Source organism: Oryctolagus cuniculus, chromosome 6 (assembly GCF_051225735.1).
Source record: "Oryctolagus cuniculus isolate XC-2025 breed Fujian yellow rabbit chromosome 6, ASM5122573v1, whole genome shotgun sequence".
Taxonomy (NCBI): domain Eukaryota; kingdom Metazoa; phylum Chordata; class Mammalia; order Lagomorpha; family Leporidae; genus Oryctolagus; species Oryctolagus cuniculus.
In genome coordinates, this window is record NC_142872.1 from 38800360 (window position 1) to 38820540 (window position 20181).

A 20181-nucleotide genomic window follows, 5' to 3' on the forward strand; every position below is an offset into this window, starting at 1 on the left:
TCCCAGCTCACCTTAACCCAAAAAGCAAGGATCATCTGCCTTAGCTTGCCACCAAAGAGCCTACATGGGGCCTCCAGACCCAGGACTCAAGGCTGAAGCCCGGAATATTTGCTCTCCTTGGGGCCAACTGAGGGCCTGCCTGCTTCTAGGCCAGACTGGGGAGGCTACGAGTGACCACCAGGTGGCGCTTCTGCTCAGCCCTTGCACACAGCTGTTGCTCCAAAGGCCAGTGTAGGTGTGGGTGGGATGCCCATCTGATAACACCTGTTCCCTTTTATGCTGTTTGCTGGGGGGGGGGGGAGGGGGGGAGGGAGGCTGCTGTATTCCCTAGAGGATCTAAGGTTGCACTGAGAGATACTTCTGTTCATCCTGCTCACTGAAGGTCCACACCCTGGGAGTGCTCACCCCTGGCAGCCCCTCTGAGCAGGTCCAGGGTGAGGCCTGCCTCCCTCCTCTCCTTCCCAGCTCATCTCCCGAGGAGGCCCACCCCCTCGTGGGGAAGCACAGGAGTTCTGTTGGAGCTCCTCCCGGGGAACAGGAGGTGAGGGGGAGGCAGAGCAGCAAGCTCGGGCGCAGCACACATCTGAATGCCAGACAGAAGGATGAGGCCGGTGCGACCCCCAGCACATGCACAGTGAGTGACGGAGGGCCGCCGCCGAGGACCCCAGCGCCAGCCAGCAGCACCCCGGAGCCGCGACCCAGGCAGGCCATGCAGGACGAGCCCAGCTGACTCACGTGTAGGACTCAAAATCTCCATTGCTTATGGCTTCAATCAGCTGCTCTGTCACTTTTATAATTTCCTGTTTCCGCACTGCAAGGCAGGAGGGGACACAGAAATAACAGAGTGACAGTCACGAAGCACCCCCCACCGCTTCCTGCGGGCTCGTCCAGGATGCACGAGCCCCGCACGGCTCGGCTCGGGCCTGCGGGCGTGGTCCTGGGTAACGGGGCATCGCCACCCTCAACTCGCAGAGGAAACACAGGCTCGGCTCCCGGGACCAGGTGTCGGGGCGCCCTCGGAGGCGAGGGGCAGTCTTCACCTGCGTGCCACCCCAGGGCCCTTGGTTCCAGCATCTGTGACCCTACCACATCGCTCTGCCCTGTGCATCAAGACAGGAGCCACCCTGGCACCGTCACAAAGAGCCCAGGAACATCTCAGTGCTCCCCGTCCACTGCACTTGGGGCTCCACTGGGTGCCAATAGCCATCAGACACCGAGCTGGCCAGAACATTCTAGGCTTAATGAATCCAGGGCCTTTCCTGGGTCTCCCCTGTCTGCCACTGACACACTAGCAGCGGATGGTCTTCCTGTCAGATTTCTCATTAGGTGTGAGACGTTCTGAGCCTCAGTTTTCCCATCTGTGAAATGGGAACACCAGCCTCTCTGATTCCTACAAAGCCATCCCAGACAGCTCTTTCTCGACCCAGGTCCTTACACACAGCCTAACTGTGGCCTACACAGGTATTTGTAGGTATGACATACAAAGGTATGACAGAGTTGCTATCGGGTGGGACAAAGCCTGGCACACGGGTAGGTACCCATTACCTGCGGCCCAGTCCTAGGCCCAGGGGCTCTGTCATCCTCCCCTCTCACACACCTGGGAGGTGGGCTCAGGCCAGCTTGCTCTGTGTTGCACCTGAGTGACCAAGCCTCAGCCAGGAAGGAGTTGGCAGCCAGGTGTCCAGGCTCCCGGCACAGCCTAACAGGGTCTCCTGGGTGCAGGCCCCCTCTCCCTGCCCCACAGGCTCAGAGATTCAGCCCCAGAGCAGCCCCAGGCAAGGCAGAGGAACAGTATCAGGCCAGGTCTGCACGGCCCTCGGTCTGGGAGTCCCAGCCTGGCAGAGGTCCTCACCGGCCTCTTCCTCCACCAACCTGCCCCCTGCCCAAGCCTGGAGCTCGCCTCTGGCCCCGAAGAAGACAGAATCACAGAACCTTGGGGCTGGAAGACCCCTCGGAGGCCCGGGACTCAGCCCCTGTGTCCAACTACTGGGGAAACCGAGTGACGTCAGTGAGGGGCTGAGCCTTGCTGCACGACATGGAACCCAGCAGGTGCAGAGATGACACGCAGGGCCTGCGTTTCCCGTGGGACCTCGGGACCTAACCCCCCAGCTGTCCACACTCACCCCAAGCGGCTGCCTGCTCGCCTCTTCCCCGGCTCAAGTATGAGCTCCTGGAGGTGTGCCCTCGCCCCACCTCGGCTGTGCGTGACACAGGCCCAGCCCCCACAGGCCTCCATTACAGAGCAGACGCACAAGCGAGTGTGCTGGACCTTGTGCTGTGTGCTTAACCTGCAGGGGCAAAGCCTCGCGGCACAGCGCTGCCTCCTGTCACAGGTGAGCCAATGGAAGCAGCGAGAAGATAGTGGCCCTGGTGAAGCTGGGACCCCAACCAGCATCTGCAGCCCCCAAGCCCACCCCACTGGCCACACCTGTGCTCAGCGCAGCCCTTGAACATCCTAAGTGCTCAACAGCTGGAGCGAGCACCTTTCAGTGTCGGTCACGTGGTGACCCACCCATCCTCGCTCTCCTGGCCGATCAGAGGCACCTGGGCTGGGAATAAACCCACCTTTAGACCCTGGGTGCTGCCCAGTTCCCCTTGCTCGCTGAGGCCTTGCCTAGGGCTGGAGCAGAGGCAGCCCTCGATACGTATACACGGCACAAACAAATGAATAAACACATTCCAAATCAGGCTGGGGCTCTGTGCCCTGCCCCCACCACACCCCACCCTGGGAATCACCCGGGACGTCTGGACCTCTAGGGCCCTAGGTGCTCAGGACCTGGCCTCCTGGTCAACCCTGCCCTGCTTCCTGGAAGCTGAGATGCAGGAGGGGAAGCAAGAGGCCGGCGCATTCCGGCAGCTCCCACGTGGAATCCAGGGACAACTGGGGCAAACCCACGTGGTCCTGGCGGGTGGCAGGGACTTGTGCCACCTCCCATGCCCTTTGTGCAAAAACTTGGGGCCCCCTCCCACCTGCCAGTCCACAAGCCTGTGCTCCCTGGCCTGTCCCCTGCAGGCTGTTGCTCACTGCCCATGATACCTGGTCCCCTGCGTCCCTAGGAGTGCAGGACCCGGCTTCCGGGGAGACTGGCAAAGCAGTCGTGGGCATGGATTCCAGCTCTGCCACTCCAGAGCTGTGTGTCCTTGGGAGGCAAAGGACTTCCGTGGCTGCGTTTCCCCACATGCATAATGGAGAGACTAATAATCCTCGCCCCGCAGAGCTGTTCTGGGGCCCGAGCGAGTCAGGGCTATGTCAATAGAAATAGCTGACGCAGAGGTGGTCCTTGCTCGGAGCCAGCTGCTGTTGCAAGCCCTTTCTACCAGCTCAGTTACGTAAACATCCAGGCCGCGTGCAAAGCATTTAGGGCAGCGCCTGGCAGTGCATGAAAGGGAGAGTGATTGTTATCATCTGGCCGTGTGGGGATGGGAAGCTGCGCCCGAGGAAGCCGTGAGACTGCAGCTAGCAGGGGCCGCTTCCCAGCCGTCTTCGCGTGGCCCCCGCACAGCCCCTGCACGGTGGGCCAGCCCTCCCAGTCTCCACCGCTGCCTTCCTCCCACTTGCCCCTGGCTGTCGTTCTGGATGTCTTGCTGCCTCCCGGGGCCCTGAGTGAGCACCTGCTCCTCTAAGCCCTGGCTGCTCACCCTAGCCAGGGCTCCTCCTGCGTGTGGGCTCCATGTCCTGCGACAGGGTCGCCATTCACTCTTCTGGGGTCCTTGAGCTGCCTGGATCCATCTCTGAGTGGGCCCTCGTGGGCTCGGGGCAGCCGGAATCGTGCAGAAGGCCAGTTCTGGGGTGGCACTCTCCATCCCTTCCCCATGTCTGGACTGGACACTGCACCCTGTAAATGCAGCCTGTGCCTCCAGCCACCCAGGACACCTCATGTGCCAACACTGAAAGCCTTAATGGACAGGAATCTCCCTCACCTTGTTAGGATCTGGGGACTTCATGCTGCTTAGACCTGGAGAAAGCTATATTCCAGGCTGGGCCCTATCCATGCTCTCAGCAGCGCCCCCTTGTTGTGCAAGGAGTTTGTCCAGCAGCTGCTCAGTAGCAACCTCTGGCGTTTCTTTGCCAGGAAAGACGAGAGGACTGAGGCCCAGAGAGGCTAAGACAGTCCCTCAAGATCACACAGCATGACCAGGCTGAGATGGGAACATCATTCCTGACCGATCTTGTCCAGAATGGCTCTGCCCAGATTTGGAGCTAGCTCTTTTGGTCAGAGAAGAAATGAATTTTTCAGGGAGCTGCTCAGAGGGGTTGGGCAGAGCCGTGTGCTGCCCAGAGGGCCAGGGGCCTGTGTGTGCAGCCAGAGGCACTCTGAAATATTCATGTCCCTTGCCTTTCTCATCCCCGGAGGATGACATTTCTCATTAACTTTAATGCTAGGCCCAAGTCTGCCGCGGCAGCTGCCAGTCTCACTGGGTAAGAAGACTTAACACATTAACACCAGGAAACAGCATGCCTTCCCTGAGGCCTGGAGAGGCTCGGGGAGGCCGAGGCTCCTCTCCCCCACCACACAGGAAGTCCCCGGCTGGGCCAGCAGTTCTGCCACAACACACGGCCTCTAGCGCAGAGAGTAAAACCACCACCTGCAGTGCCAGCAGCCCATATGGGTGCTGGTTTAAGTCCCGGCTGCTCCACTTCCCATCCAGCTCCCTGCTGATGGCCTGGGAAGGCAGCAGAAGATGGTCCAGTTGCTTGGGTCCCGGCCACCCGCGTGGGAGACCTGGCTGTTGCTGCCATTTGGGAAATGAATCAGGGGATGGAAGACCTCTCTCTCTCTCTGTCTCTTCCTCCCTAACTCAGTCCTTCAAATAAATAATACAAATTTTTGAAGATGGAGAAAATAAGAGCGGGAACAGGGCCCCCACACCTGCAGTCACTGGCTCTCCACACCTCCTCTTCTGCACGCCTCACATTCCTCTCTGGGGCCGGGGCACAGGGAATTCAAATCCAGCCCTTCAGGGATTGCCCGTGCCACAGCCCTGGGATGCGGAGGACCTTCCCAAAGGCGGGGTTCGAACCTGGAGCCCGCGGCCATCCCTGGAGGCAGAAGGTGTCTCTCATAGTTCCTGTCTTGCATTAATAGCACACGCACAGTTTGCATGCTGTTCAAATAGTTCTCGGGGTGCTTCATATATCAATATTGGTGTTAAAAGCATCCTTACGTAAAATAGATGCTCCAAGAACGTGCCACGGGGCTCCCTGTCATTCGACCATGAACGGTCACTTAGAAAAAGAAACGTAGCCAGCAGCTACCGCGTGCCAGATGCTGCACGCGCCTCGGGCTTCCTCCCGTTCCGTGGCCCCAACACAGGCCTCTGAAGTTGAGCCCTTGGATTATGGAGGAGTCTGAGACTCAGAGAGGCTGGATAAGTTGTCCAGGGTCACCCAGCAAACAGACCCTGGTGAAGAAATACACAGCTGGTTCACCAGCATGGTGCCGCCCAGCTCCGAGGCAAATCCCGGAGCCTGACTCTGACCGCTAGGATAGCGAGCCTCACGCCCCGGGGAACCTCTCGGGAGCACAGCGTCCTGGTGAGCCACAGTCCTGTGGAGCAGGGGTCCCCAGGGCCGGGCCAGCACGCACTGTGATAACCAAACTTGCGGGGCTCAGGATGTGGCCTGCGGTGCTGTGGTGTAGCGGGGGAAGCTGCTTCTCGCAGGGGAGGGGTGGGCAGCACTGTGATGTAGTGAATTAAGCTGCCACTTACAGCACTGCCATCCCATTTGGGCACCAGTTCGAGTCCCAGCTGCTCCACTTCCAATTCAGTTCCCTGCTAATCTGCCTGGGAAAGCAGTAGAAGATGGCCCAAGTGCTTGGGCCCCTGTACCTGCATGGGAGACCAGGAAGAAGTTCCTGGCTCTTGACTACGGATCAGCCCAGCAGCAGCCATTGCGGCCATTTGGGGAGTGAACCAGCGGATGGAAGATCTCTCACTCCCTCTCTGTGTAACTCTGCCTTTCAAATAAATAAATCTTTGGGGAAAAAAAAATGGAGAGGGGACTCAAAGCCAGGCCCTTTACTATGCATCCCAAGCTGCATCTGGACAGCTGTGCCCAACACCCACCCCAGGGAAAAAAGCAGTTCATTCATTATGTCACAGATACTTCTCATGTCTGCAATTCAGGCTTTCAGGCCATTTGCCACATCACACAACATGACCGCCCCCTGCCTCAGCCAGGGGTCCTGGAAGACAGGCCCCACCCTGCGGGTGCCCCTTTCTCATCACTCTCCACAGTGGGGGCACTGTCATCATGACCTGGTACTAAAGCAAATCAGCCTCCTGTGGTAGCCCCAGGGGCAGCCCCGGGCCACCTGTGCAGGGCCAGGCCACATTCTTTTTTTTTTTCTTTTAATGATTTATTTATTTATTTGAAAGGCAGAGTTACAGAGAGACAGAGAGACAGAGAGAGAGAGAGAGGTCTTCCATCCCCTGGTTCACTCTCCAAATGGCTGCAACGGCCAGAGCTGCGCTGATCTGAAGCCAGGAGCCAGGAGCTTCTTCCGGGTCTCCCACGTGGGTGCAGGGACCCAAGGACTTGGGCCATCTTCCACTGCTTTCCCAGGCCATAACACAGAGCTGGATTAGAAAGGGAGCATCTGGGACTCGAACCGGAGCCCATATGGGATGCTGGCACTGCAGGTGACAGCTTCATCCACCATATCACAGGGCCGCCTCCCCCTCCCCCTCCACTTCTGATCTGGGCTCTTGCTCATGTGCTCCCTGGGAGGCAGCAGGTGAAGGCCACCCATGTAGGAGACCTGGATAGAGCTCTGGGCTCCTGGCTTTGGCCTGGGCTAGCCCTGGCTGTTGTAGCCATTTGGGAGAATGAACCAACAGTTGAGAGATGGGTCTCTCTCTCTCTCTCTCTCTCTCTCGTCACTCTACCTTTCAAATAAAAATATATATTTTTAAATACTCTTTTCCATATCATTGCATTTCTAAGGCAGGCCATTTCAACTTCTGAAACAATATCTAAGCTGGCGCGGCGGAGTCCCTCCCCAGGCATCACAGACGCCCGAGGGTGCAGACACCTGAGCTTGTGCGGGAGCACAGGGCTGGCTCCCGGGTACCGGCAGGGCAGCCTGATGTGGCCGATGCCTCTGAGGTCAGCCCTTCCTGCTCCTCCCTCCGAGCTCCCAGCCCACGTTTCCAGACACGTGGAGGCGTCCAGCGTGGTGGTGCCCAGCCAGGCTCTGGAGCCAGGCAGCCTGAGTTCAAATCCCCAGCCCAGCCTTACACGCTGTGGGAGCCCCGGGCTCAGGCTGTCTGTGCTGTGGAGCTGGGCTTGTGGCTGCCCCCACCTCGTAGGTTGTGGTGGCACTCAGGCGGAGGCGCAATACTGGTAACAGGTGCAGCTCAGCACACGTGTTCCACGGGAGGCCCTCCTCTCCCTGTTCCTGTTGCCTGCTCCCTCACAGCCCCAGTGTCTGTGGGTGCACTGACCGCCGGCAGCTGCAGGAGCCCCGGCGTTCCCGGCACTTTCCCATCCTCGTGCTGCGTGAGCCCTCGACTCTTCCGCCTGCCTTTGCTGTCGTGACTTCGTGCTTTTTAAAATCGACTCCCTCTTAAAAAAGCTCACAAACACTTAAGAGGGAAATTTACACCGCTAGGATAGGTGTGGGACTTGACCGCGTTACGTTCACACTTTCTCTCACACACCTTAAGATCAACACAGAACCTCTCCATTAGCAGAGACGCAAGCCCCACCGACGTGCGGCCGGGCGTTCTAGGACACACGCGGGGAAACCACACCCTACAGGGTAGCCCGTCTGTGAAGAGCCAAAGCGAGGCTCTTGGCGGAGGAGTAGGCAGCAAGGCGGGCACTGGGGGCTGTCAGTGAGGGGCGTCCAGGGACCCAGGCGCGGCAGGCGAGGCCCCTCCCTACCTTTGGTGTCTTCATCCTCAATGGTGGTGTTGGTGCTCTCCGAAGATTCCTGGCAAAGAGAACACGGGCGGCGGTGAGGCCTGGCTGGCAGCAGGACGAGGCATGGCCGGCCTGGGGCCGCCCCAGCTGCCCGGTCCCTGTGAGCCTCGCAGGCCGAGCCGTCCACGTCGCACTGAAAGCCCTGTCCGACTTCCCAGCCTATGCAGGGGCAGGGCCCAGCTGAGCAGGTGGCTGGGGAGGGGCAGGAGCTGGCTGCAGGGTGGGGGTGGGGGTCTGGCTTTCCTGGGCCAGGGCTCCTGGCTCCTTTCTGCGCATGGGAGCAAAGATGGGTGGGGGGATGGAAGAGCAGGGAGACACCGTGGCAGCCGTCACAGAGTGGGGAAGGAATGCACACACTGGCAGGGAAGGAAGAGAGAGACGGGCAGGCCCAGTGTGAGAGAGGCAGGCTTTTCAGAGGGGAGAAAAATCACAGGAGTGAGTGAGACAGAAACGGAACCAGAAGAAGAGGGACATGGGCCACCGTGCCACCCCCGGTGCCCTCGGCAGAGGCAGGGCTGGCAGCCCCTCTGCCTGCAGCCCACACCCAACCCGAGGTGCCTCCATGGTGCCTGTGACTTTGGCCAGACCTCGCCCCACCCTAGCACAGACCAAGCCCTGAGATGACTTCCGGAGCAGAGGGGCGGTGGGGGAGGGGAAGCGAGAAGCCGAGGGCGGGACGTGGCACTGGGCTCGCATCCGCCTCCGTGCCCGAGGGAGGTCTCAGCTCTGCCGTTGGCCTGCTGGTCTGGGCCGTGGAGTTGGACGTGTCAACAGAAACACGCAAACAACATACACACACACACACACACAACACACACATGTGGTCGCACAAGGCACACGTACCAAGCACGCCTTGAGCACTCTCTCCCCGCCCGGGTTCCCAGTGCAGCCTGCAGGAGGGAGGCAGGAGCCAGGGAGCGAGGGGTCGAGGCCCGTCTGGGAGACGGCAGACACTCACCATTAACTGAACGCTGGAACTGGACTTTCTTTTCTGGAAAAACAAGGAGAAGAGATGGGACAGGAAAAGACACAGAGTGAAAACAGCAGGAGCAGAGGAACGGACGACAGGGGAGGCTGGGAGGAGGATGGGCCGCGGGCCATCCTCGGTGGACCTTTGCCCCGGTGGCCTGAGACCAGGAGTCAGGGCCACCGGCAGCAGCCGCTTGGCCTGAAGCACTGGGTCCTCACGAGCAGCCGCCCCGGGGCTACGGATCCGAGCCGGGAGCTCCAGGCCAAGCCTGCCTTGGTCCAGGGCCGACGCTACACCTAGCTCTGTGGGAAGCCAGAGCCGGCTCTGGCGTGCCTGAGGCCCCCAGAATCCGGGGCTCTGGAGGGAAAAGTGGGTGCTCGGGGCCGGGATGAGGCCAGGGCCTCCTCCTGGGCTCCCCACGATCTCTGCTAAGAGCACACTCTCCCAGCTGAGTGTCAGTCGTTCGGGAAGCTTGGGCCCAGAGCACGCAGCACCAGGCCTCCTCCGGGCAGTTGGCGGTGGGGCCTGGGCTTCTGCATTTTCGACAGTCTTCCTGGAGGTTCCAAAGCAGGGCCCTGCATGAGAGACCATGCTGTGGCCCTGCCTCCACAACTCCCCAGGCACTGGTCTGTTCAGCTTCTCCATGCAGAGAGAAACAGGAACAGCCAGACATGAAGCCTAGCCCAGGCGTGGGACCATCAGCCCTGCCACTCGGCCTGTTCTAGCATCCGCAGGATTTGTGGCATCCCTGGTGTTGGCTGAGGAGCTGAGGCTGGGGCGGGGGTTGCGGGGAAACACAGCCATGAGTCTGAGAGACTCACGTTCGTGGGAGGTGGCAGGAGGGCAGGACCCGCACCTGTGTGGCATAGGTGACAAACTGAGGCCCATACAAGGGCCGCAGCCTGCCCGAGGTCGCTCAGCGGTTCCCCGGCGGAGCCAAGGTAGACACAGGCCCCGACTCCGCGGCACAGGCTCATCCTGCCCGGGCCGCCCTGCAATCCGAGGGCCCAGGAGGCCCCCTCCTTGCTGTTCCGTGCCCTGTGGGGACATGCCCTCAGGGGAGGCCTTGGCCCTGGGCATGCTCCTTGAGGGTCTCAACTCTAACTCTGGGCCTTCTACCTCCAAAATCCAGCAAACGTCTGTGTGCTAGGAACCTAAGACCCCATCCAGGGTGTGACAGGGGTGTGACGCAGGTGTGACGGGGGCACCAGTGGGCCCCTGCACTGCTCTTGGGGTAGAAACGCCCCACCTGGCTGGGCAGTGGGACCTGCACAGCCAGCAGCCAGCGCCACTCCCTCACTTCTTCTCCTCTCCTCCTAGTGTTGGTTTTATGTCCTGGCTGCCGCCAGGCCCACCCAGCTCAGCCATCAGCCAAAACCCGAGGAGCCGCTCAGGGGCCCGGAGGTTCCAGGCGGGACACGAAGAGGGAACACAGAGCAGAGACTGCATCAGATCCGGACGCACAGTGACAGGGTGGGACATGGGGGAGGGACGGCACAACGGCACGGACGGGACACCAACAGGGGCAGTGAGTGGGGTTGAGGGGTGGGAGCAGATGGCCGCCCAGAGCAGGGGTGGCCAGGATGGGGGTTGCTTCGTGGCAACGGGAAGGCTCAATGTTCCTAACTCACAAACGGTGGTGATGCTAATTCTCCCGCCCTGAGCAGCACTGGAGAATCTGACGGCAAATGGCCGGGTACCGAGACTCGCACTCTCGGGACCACGTGGCACAGCACAGTTCTGAGGTTGGCAAGGCCGGAGGGGAGCAGAGCAGGGTCAACATTAGCCTCGACAAGCCCGTCGGTGCCAGATACGCACGGGACTGCGTCCTGGCTCTGTCACCAGAGCCAGGCTAGCGCCCTCTCTGCGTGGAAACCCATCTCTGCCTCCTCAGTTCAGCTCCAGGCAAAAATGCGGTTTTTGCCTCCCACGCCCACGTGACAGGGAGCACGTGGGTCCCCCAGCCCCTGACATGACCCAGTCACAGTGTGGAGCCGTCCGACCACTCTGCTGTGATCGCCTCGCCAGCCCCGTGCGAACAGCTGCTGGGTCCCTGTGTCCAGGTAGCAGAGCCTAGGACCCAAGGGAGGGCTCAGCCCCAGGACTTGTGGAAGTCCCGTCCTGCTCGCACTGAGAACACAGCTGGCCCCACCCCTGCTGCTCCCCGTGCTCCTCCAGGTCTCCCATCTTCCTCCCTCCACCTCCCAGAGGGAGGGAAGCAGGCTGAGCTACAGAGACGTGGTCGGGGCAGGCGTGGCCTCTGAGAGTCTCTCCACCACACTCAGGCATCCCGAGAAGTCGCTCTGAGTCCGTCCTATGCAGAGGAAGCAGTGGCACTTGGTGCATCCGTGTCCCCAAGGCCATGAGCTGTCCCTGTCTCCTGACAGCTTCTGCAACTGGCCTGAGAGGAGCCAGACAGGAGCTCCCTGCTAAGACCCAGCCTGAGGGAGGCCCCTCCTGAGCCCACACCCCATGGCTCTCCTCCAGCCCTCTGCCAAGGCCAAGCAGCCAGGGGCGACTGGGCAACCTCTCCACTGACCTGGGCCACAGACCCCCACGCCCATAGCCTCTGCCCCCATATCCCCACACTGGGCCCAGGGAGACAGCTTTCCCCAGCTCAGCATCTACACGCTAGGGATGGGGGGCGGGGACTGCTGCTCAAACCTGAAAACTCCCACAGTGCATGCCCCTCCCCCCTTACCCTTTCAAATTGCGAGCGAGCCGGCTCAGGGGTAGACCACAAACAGGCAAGGCCAATTTCAGAAGCAGGACGCATCATAGGATTAACTTCCTAAATTAGCTTGGTTTTAGATCAGTATTTTCCGAACACTCTCTGATCAAGCTGCATTTTCATGAGAAATCACACCCAAAAGTCTCAGGTCTCAAGCAGAAAAAAGACAATACTGACCATCTCAGGAGCACAGACCATGCCACGAGCCCGGGCTAAGCTCTCCATACACATGGCCATGCTCAGGGCTCACCAAGAGCCCTCCAGGGTGGGAAACCACTTCAGTCTCACTGCACAAATGAGGGAGCCCAGGCTTGGGGAACTGAAATCACCAGCCAAGCAAGACCCACCTGGGTTCCCTCCGCCACCGTGATGGGGTCACACACACCTGTTCTGGCTGCCACGGGCATGAGAAGCCCAGAACCCTGTAAACCTGGCCTTCCCCATTTCCAATCCCACACCAGGGAGCTTGGTTTGAAAACCACTGGTTTTGACTGATGATCTCATAACTGAGAGCCGTCCCGTGTCCCCGAGGGTTCGTCCTGAGACACGTGCTGTTTGGCAATTGCTCTGTTGTCTGAGGACACAGCAGACGTATAGCTCCTGGATGGCACAGTTACCACCACTCGTTGGCTCTGTGGAGTAGCCTACTGCTCTCTGCCTCTGTGCCTCTTACCACGCTGAGTGCTGCAAGGAACAGTCGCACAATCCTAAGGATTTACGCAACTAAACCTAGGACAGGTGCGGTAAAGATATGAGATGACAGGAAGTTTTCAGCTCCGTTATAATCTTAGGAGCTGGCATTGGAGTGCAGTGGATTAAACCGCCATTTGTGATGCTGGCGTCCCATACTAGAGCGCCGGCTCGAGTCCCAGCTACTCCACTTCCAATCCAGCTCCCTGCTAATGTGCCTAGGAAGGCAGCAGAAGATGGCCAAGTGCTTGGGGCCCTGCACCCACGTGGAAAGCCAGGATAGTGCTCCAGGCTCCTGACTTTGGCCTGGCCCAGCCTCAGCTGTTTGTGGCCATTTGGGTAGTGAACCAGCAGATGGAAGATCTCTCTCTCTCTCTCTCTCTCTCTCTCTCTCTCTCCCTTTCAAATACGTAAATTAAGTAAATAAAGTCATCTTTAAAAAGCCCCAATCTTATGGGACCTCCATCGGGTATGCTACCCGCCATTGACGGAATCATCCTACAGGGAGCATGACTACGCGCCTGGAGCACCCAAGCCAAGAAGGGACAGTGACCGCAGGGGCTTTATCGCTGGGGCCTCTGCTGGCAAAGCTAAAGTTTCATACATAACCCCCAGTCCGCTCCTCGCCCGCTACACCCATGGGCAAACTCCAGACAGGACAAGGCAAAGGGCACAGGGACACCCAATCCTGGCCTCGGGCATCCAGCTCAGACTCCCTCCCACAGACCAAAGCCAGCAGCAACAGAGCAAAAGTGCCGATGTAAACGAGGCCCTGAAGCTACCGGCACACCTTCCAACACCCTGGGTCCCCGGTGGGGCTCTGAGCCCAGAGCGAGGCAGGGTCTCAGGGGCGGAGACCCCAGCAGGTGGTCAGTGTCAGGGAAGGAGGGATCCGCGGGGGGCAGGGGCCCAGGACCCAGAGAGCAGAGCGAGAAGAGAGAAAAGACGGAAGGAGAGTCCAGCAGGCGTGGCAGGAAGGAGCTCGGGCATTGGGGGTGGGGGCGGGGGCAGGCCCTAAGGCAGCAGGGGGTTCCTGGCACGTGACCAGTGGGCCTTGGTGGGGAGGGGGACCTTGGACCACAAAGCCTATAGGCATGGCTTCTCTCCTGAAGGGCTTTCTGGGTTGCACTAGGGTGGAGAGTGGGTCAGGAAGAGTGGGCCCGTTCCAGCCCACCCACACTCGGGCGGGAGACAGTCACTCTCCTGACCATTCTGTCCCTTTCTGGTACCCTCTTGGTCCCCAGTTCTCCAGCCCCAGAGTCCCCAGCCGTCTCCTGACGTGCCCTTTCCGTGGGCTCACCCCAGCGCTGGGCCACCTGCCTCTTCTGCCCTGCTTCCCTACCCGCCCTCCCCCAGCGTGGTTAACAGGGTGGCCACCAGAGCCCAGGCCTGTGGGTCAGGGGCCGGCCTGGCCACAGATTCAGCCAGAGCCCGCCCATGAGACCGCGCTTAAGGCCCGGGTCTTGCCCTAGGGCAGAAACTCAGCCAGGCAGAGGCCCTGGCAGGCTCACGGGGGCTTTACCTTCACGCCATCGCTCTTCTTGTTCCCCGCGCTCTTCCCTCCTGTGGAGGAGAGAAAGTAGAGGGTTAGCAACACCAGGCAGGGCACCAGGGCCCACAGGGCGAGGAACAGCAGCATCCGGGGCAGCCGGTGCGGGGCAGAGCTGGCTCCACAGCCCTGCGGGAGGCCTCTTCCTCCTCTTCTTCCTCCTCTTCCTCTGTGTTCAGCGGCTGGAGGACTGCCCGGGGCCTGCTGGGTGGGCCTGGGCTCTCCAGCTCTCAGCGATCTTGCTGGTCTCAGGCGTAACCTCCGGCTTCATGTGTTGGGGAGGTGACGGGTGCGTCCCCAGGCCATGGGTTTGCTTCCTCAGCCCGGGGATTCCCTCTGGATCCCGGTCACCACTGCGCTGGTGGCAGCCAACCCAGAGGCCTGGCTGCCTGGCCTGGGGCTGGACGCTCCCCCCTCCACCTCCCGCCTGCTTCTAATTTTAGCCCCACGCTGCTGTAGAGGTCAGGTGTCAGCCCTGCCTACTCACTTGGGACAGCTGCAAGCCGTGTTTTGCTGGTGACAAGAAGCAGATGTCCCCCACAGGGGCCCACCCCAGCCAGAGCACCATCGCTGCCTTCCTTCTTGGGTCACACAGCTTCTGGAGCCCCACACGAGGGCTGGCTGTGTCCCTGGTGGCCAGGAAAAGCAGATCCCCCCTCCCCCGCCCCCGGCCCCCGGAGGGCCTCCAGCTCCGCCTCCTCCCTTTGCCTCCCCACCCCCCTCTCCTGCCTGGCTCTGCTGTCCCTGGCATCCGGCTGCTTCAGACCTTAGGCGGATGCCTGAAACTACAGGGATCTCTAAAATGTGTCGTGGATGGCAGCCATGAAATTCTTCCTGGGGGCTCCAGAGGGTGGGCTGGGAGGGGGCAACGACAAAGGGTCTCGATGCCTGAGATGCTCTGGGGAATGAGGCTCGTGGCTGGTCTAGCTTCCAGGTCCCCTGCATTGCCACCTACATCTCCTCCAGGCTCTCATTCAAAGTCTCCTGAGTTGCAGAGCTCCGGCTCAAGGCCTGGTTCCTCCGCTTCTGATCCAGTTCCCTGCTGCCGCGGCCTAGGAAGGCAACGGAAGACGGCCCAAGTGCTTGGGTCCTTGCCACCCATATAGGAGACCTGGATGAGCTCTGGGCTCCCAACTTCAGCCATTGCAGCCATTTGGGGAATGAACCAGCAGATGGAAGATCTCTCTCTCTCTCTCTCTCTCTCTCTCTCTGCCTTTCAAACAAATACAAATAAATCTCTTTGAAAAAGAATTCTTCTGATGGCAAACCAAGGGGAGTGGGAGTGCATCTGTATCACCATCCACCGGCTCAGCGCACTGGACCAGAGGCACAGAGGGCAGGGTGCCTGTCCCTCAGGCCTCAGGAGGGCAGCCCCGTCCACGCCAGCCCACTGTTGCAGGATTGTGGGGTCTTTGAGGCCTCAGATTCTGACTTTGAAGAGACAACAGACATCTGGGTTTTTCTGTGAAATATCCTGATTTTTAAGTGCTAGAACCTACCCACTCCCCCCACACCCTGCCCCAGCCCGATCACACGTAGATAGACAGTGGATCCCACCCAGGGGCCGCCGTGTTGTAAGCTCTGTGCTGGGCTCCTCAGGGTGCTTCAGCGGTTAAAAAAAGACTATGACGGTCCGGTAGCTCAGCTTCCAGTGGATGGAGCTGAGGAGCCTTGTCTGTTCACCGGATGTGTGCACCTGCCCCGCCCCAGGGCTGACCTCTGCCATGGCACTGGCCACACTCTGGCAGCAGCCCAGCACCGCCATCGGAGGACCACCGGGTGACTTTGCCGTATCTGCTGTCTGTATCGGCTCCATGTCCCGCCCTGCCCAAGGCTCCCCAGAGAAAAGCCTCTGGCGGCAGGCGGGCGCTGGCCCTGGAGCCCTGCAGCGTGCCAAGAGGAGCCTCTTGCTAAGTCCTTACCATAATCCCTTCCCCTTCTCTCTTCGGGAACTGGGCATTCCCCGCGGCACCAGCCCGGCTCTGGCCCAGCGCCCTGAGGCCCCCGCCCTGGACTCCTCGCAGCCTGGCCTGGGGAGGGATACTTGCTCTGGTTGGTCAGACCTGGGTTGGACGCGGGCATGGCCCCTCTCCTCTTTAACCTGGGTGAGTCAGAGCTCACCTCTCTAGGGGTCCGTTTTCTCGTCTGCCCTGCTGTTGCAAAGGCCCCCAGGGAGCTCCCGCACAGGCTGGCCACTGTGGCTGCTCCAGCCTACTTGGCCCTGAACCCCCAATGCCAGGGGTGCCTTGCCCTCTGGCTGGCCATGCCTGAGACCCCCATGATGCTGCAAAGCAAGAGAACCAGACTATACCTCTACCTGGGACCTTGACTTGCTGCCTTGGGATCTCTCTCCACTTCCAGGTATAGGTTTGTGGCAGGTGGACCAAGGCCCCAGTCATGGTGTCCTCTGTAGGCCCCTGGGGGCACCCAAATATCCAATAAGCCAACTCCCCTAACAGACAAAGCAGGTGACTTGGGACCTCTGAGGTCCCACCACCTACCAGAGAAGTTCCTGGTAGCCAGCATGGTGGTGAGAATGGCGCCCTGCAACAGAAAAGAGGGGGCAGGGGACAGGGGGCCATGGGTGAGGGGAGGAGAGGCCCAAACTTTGGCCCCCACCCCCATCCATTTGTCCCTCCCCAGCCCCTGCCATCCAGGGCCCATCCCCCTCCCTGGAGCAGCCAGGCGAGCTGACTCGGGCCAGCAGGGCTTTGGGACAGGGCCACCACAGGTAGATATTAATAGGTCCCGCTGATGGCCCAAGGACGCCAACAGCAGGGGCTTTTAAAGGCCACGGAAGTGTCCTGCCCTTAGCATCAAGCCAGCAGACATGTCCTCACACCTGCGGCTGGGGACACCTCACCACAGGACCAGGTCGTCACCCCACGGCCCTGGGTTCAAAACTCCAGAGGGTTCCCAGTGTCGAGAATCCCTCCTCTGTCAGCCAGGGGTCGGGACTAATGGCCCTTCGGCTCTCCTGCTGTGTGACTCAGACCTGACTCGGGCCTCGCCGGGATGCGGAATCGGCCAGGCTCCCACGGGCAGGATCCCTGGTTCGCACATCCTGAGCCTTCCTCTGAGACACAGCTCCCACTGGGTGGTGTGGGGCACGGTTCTCCCGGCAGCCCCATGCCCACCCCAGGCCCACGTGCCCACCCTGAGCCACCACTCCAGGCTGGGAGCAGTAGGTGAGGAGGTTCCCAAGTAGCCAGGGCCTCTGCACCTCTCCGCATCACCCCCGACGTGCTGATGGCTCCTCTGTCCGGACCGGCCTCTCCAAGCTGGGCGAGGGCTAGACCTGGAGCTGGGCTGGCCTTGTGAGCACTCATGACCTGCCCAGAAGCCCACCTGGGTCCCACCGAACCTTCTGTGGGGCCGTGACCACGGTCTGGGTGTCTCAGCCCTTCCTCCCCACCTGGTCTCGTGCCCAGCCACGCCTCACCCACAGGGCCCTCCCCAACTGCTCTGAACCACGTGCGGCCACCCGAGGGCTCAGGTTCAACCTCAGACTCACACAAGTGGTTTTTCCCTCTGTGTGGGACATCTGCCCACTCTTCGCTCTGTATTCAGCTGAGACCTGCTTTTCCCTCGGAGTCTCAGCTTAAATGCCACTGGCTCCAGGAAGTCTCCCTGGATTCCATCCCTGAACCTTCCAGACCTGGGAATGCAGCTTCCCTGCCAGATCTTCCCCGCGCCTTGGGCTTGCCTGAGTGTGCACCCACCACTGCCCCCTACTGCCCAGTTACCTGTCTGTCTTCCCCACTGGACCAAGAGCTCCGCCAAGGTGGGGATGCCACCTGGTGTACTGCTAGTTCCCAGAGCCCAGCCCACTGCCCAGCATACAGTAGCTATTCAATAAATGCTCGTCGAATCAGTGAGGGACAGAACTAGTGAGCGAGTCTCTTAGCTTCAGATGAAACCCAGGCCACTTTTGGGCCATGTGCAGGGTGAGGACCTGTTACCTTCAGTTTCCTCCTGGCGTTGAACTTCTTCAGGCAGTCCACGGTCTCCTGTCTGTGCATGCAGGAGGCCACGGTGGACCGGTGCTGGGGGAGGAAGAGAAGATGGGGGTCAGTGCGAGGCGGGCTGCAGACGGGCCTGGCCAGGGTGCCCCCCATCCCCAGCAGGGCGTCTTCATGGGGATGTGGCAGGATGCTTGGGACCCGGAGCACTGCCAGGCACGATGCCAACCCATGATGGTCCTCACTTCCTCGTCACCCCTGACAAGCACAGTGGCATCGGAGGCCCTTGGGTTAGGCCCTCTTGGGCCCATGCTGGGGCTGGAGAGCCAGGGGCAGAGCCGGGCAGGACCTGGCCCCTGGGGACAGTGGAGCCCCCAGGAGGGGCCCTGCTGAGCCGAGCTCACCGAGATCCAGGGGTGCTTGAGGGCCTCGGCGGCCGTGATGCGTTTGGACGGGTTGATGGTCAGCATCTTGTTGATGAGGTCCTTGGCTTCTGGGGTGACAGTGTCCCATTCTGGTGAGGGGAACTGGAAGGGGCAGAGGGGCCAGGTTTGCCTAGCCTGCCCCAGGCCACCCCTGCGATCCCCCAGCCCCTGACTGGCAGGGGAGCAGGCAGGGGTCCTACTGCCCATCCACACGGGTATCCACAACCAGGAGGAGTTGGGGCTCCTCAAGGCAGTGACCCCTCTCGGGACCACAGTCCCCTGATCCCAGGACAAAGCAGAAGACGGCCAGCGGGAAAGGAGACCTCCCTCTGCTTTCTCATCTGGAAAGCCGCAGGCCAATGGTTTTAGCCCAGACTGGAATCAGAAGGCCCCAGGTTCAAGTCCTGGCTCTGCCCCCTGAGCTATGTGAGCCCCACAAATCTCAGGCCACCTCAAGCCATCTATAAGGATGTGGTGAGGCTTAAATGTGCATGGCCTGTAGCCTCACGGGTGTCAGCTTTGCAGGAGAGCAGTATAGCTTGGCAGTGAGAAGCACGGATGCTAGAGCTACACTGACTGGGTTCAAATCCCAGCTCTACCGTTTCTTAGCTGTCGGATCTCAGCAGTTACTTAACCTCTCTCTGCCTCCTGGGAAAGAGGATAACAGCAGAACACAGGGCAGAGATCAGAAAGTAAGGCATTCAGGAGAGGGCTACAGAAGTGTTAGCCATCAGTACTGATATGCAAGGGGAACACGAAATTAAGAGATCCGTTTATTTTAGTGCAAAAACTTGTGCAATGCACATAGAGTTTTTCATAAAAGGCATTGCCATGAACTTTTAGAAGACCCCTGGTCTAGGAGAGAAAGAGCTGCTTCCTGGACTATACTGTCCCCAGCTCCTCTCACCACTGTGGTGCTGCTTCGGCCCTCTGGGGCCCCACGTGGTCCTCCCCTGGCCCTGGCAGCCACCCTGGGGTCTGTGCCCTGCAAAAGCAGGCTTAGTGGGGGGCAGGAGGGAGGTGTCCTCAGGCCTCTGACCTCCTGCACCATGGCTTTCCCTGGAAAAGGATGGCAGGGTCTGGAGAGAGGGGCGACACTCACATCATAGGCGCCGGCCTTGATCTGCTGGTACAGGCGGTGCTGGTCTTCATCCCAGAATGGGGGGTACCCAACCAGCAGGATGTATAGGATGACCCCTGGGGAGAGGAGAGACGGACACATGGAAGCGATGGGAAGCCAGAGAGCAGGCCCAAGGCTCAAGTGGCCAGAGGGATGAACAAATCCTTGGCTGGACTCACCGCAGGCCCACAGGTCCACAGGCTTCCCATACGGGTCCTTGCGCAGCACTTCTGGGGACAGGTATCCGGGGGTCCCTGCAAACCCTGCTCCCCCGACACACAGACAGGCAGACACACACACAGAGGTTGCACATGAGTGACCCGGAGCGAGATCCTGCAAACAGGGGACGAGGTTGCCCTGGAGCTGGGGGAAACAGCCCTGCGCCCACGAGCTTCAGTTGTAAGCGGGGCCCAGGAAGCCAGCAAAGCCTCTAGAGCCCCTACAGCAAGGCCAACCATGTGGCACACCTGCCCCTGCTCCCCACTCCAGGGCCCATGGCAGACAGCTTTAATCAATTAGAGCTGCTTTCCCACCAGGAGTCACAGACTTCCTAACACACCTTCCTAGCAGCCACTACCAATCAATCGCTGGTCACCCTCAAGAGGAAGTGCACTTGCCAAGGCAGCTCCGGGCTGAGAGCTGAGCCCTCATCCACTCCCTGGGCCCCAGCAGGGGCTGGCCGTGGGCTCTCAGGAGGCCTAGAAAGGTAAGAGACCTGCCCAAGGAAGTTAGGGACACAGTTGGAAATTAGACTACTTTTCTGTAGCACTTGGGCTGTCAGAGGCCCTGTGGAAGCCCCGAGCC

At 60.4% G+C, this 20181-nt stretch overlaps 1 protein-coding gene across 8 annotated transcripts in view; it reads right to left on the reverse strand.

Annotated features, from left to right (window-relative positions):
- Window positions 1–20181, reverse strand: part of CAMK2A (calcium/calmodulin dependent protein kinase II alpha) — a 59501-nt gene that overhangs the window by 6136 nt on the left and 33184 nt on the right. For 2 of the 8 annotated variants that reach the window (XM_070076312.2, XM_089334963.1), the window contains exons 8-16: window positions 19557–19640; window positions 19360–19454; window positions 18237–18359; window positions 17833–17916; window positions 16372–16414; window positions 13844–13884; window positions 8889–8921; window positions 7892–7940; window positions 736–811 (exon numbers count right to left, since the gene is read on the reverse strand). In XM_070076312.2, the coding sequence (XP_069932413.1) occupies window positions 736–811; window positions 7892–7940; window positions 8889–8921; window positions 13844–13884; window positions 16372–16414; window positions 17833–17916; window positions 18237–18359; window positions 19360–19454; window positions 19557–19640 (628 nt within the window). Of the gene's footprint in view, window positions 1–735; window positions 812–7891; window positions 7941–8888; window positions 8922–13843; window positions 13885–16371; window positions 16415–17832; window positions 17917–18236; window positions 18360–19359; window positions 19641–20181 lie in introns of all 8 variants that reach the window. The other 6 variants (XM_070076310.2, XM_089334960.1, XM_070076313.2 and 3 more) reach the window with 3 other exon arrangements.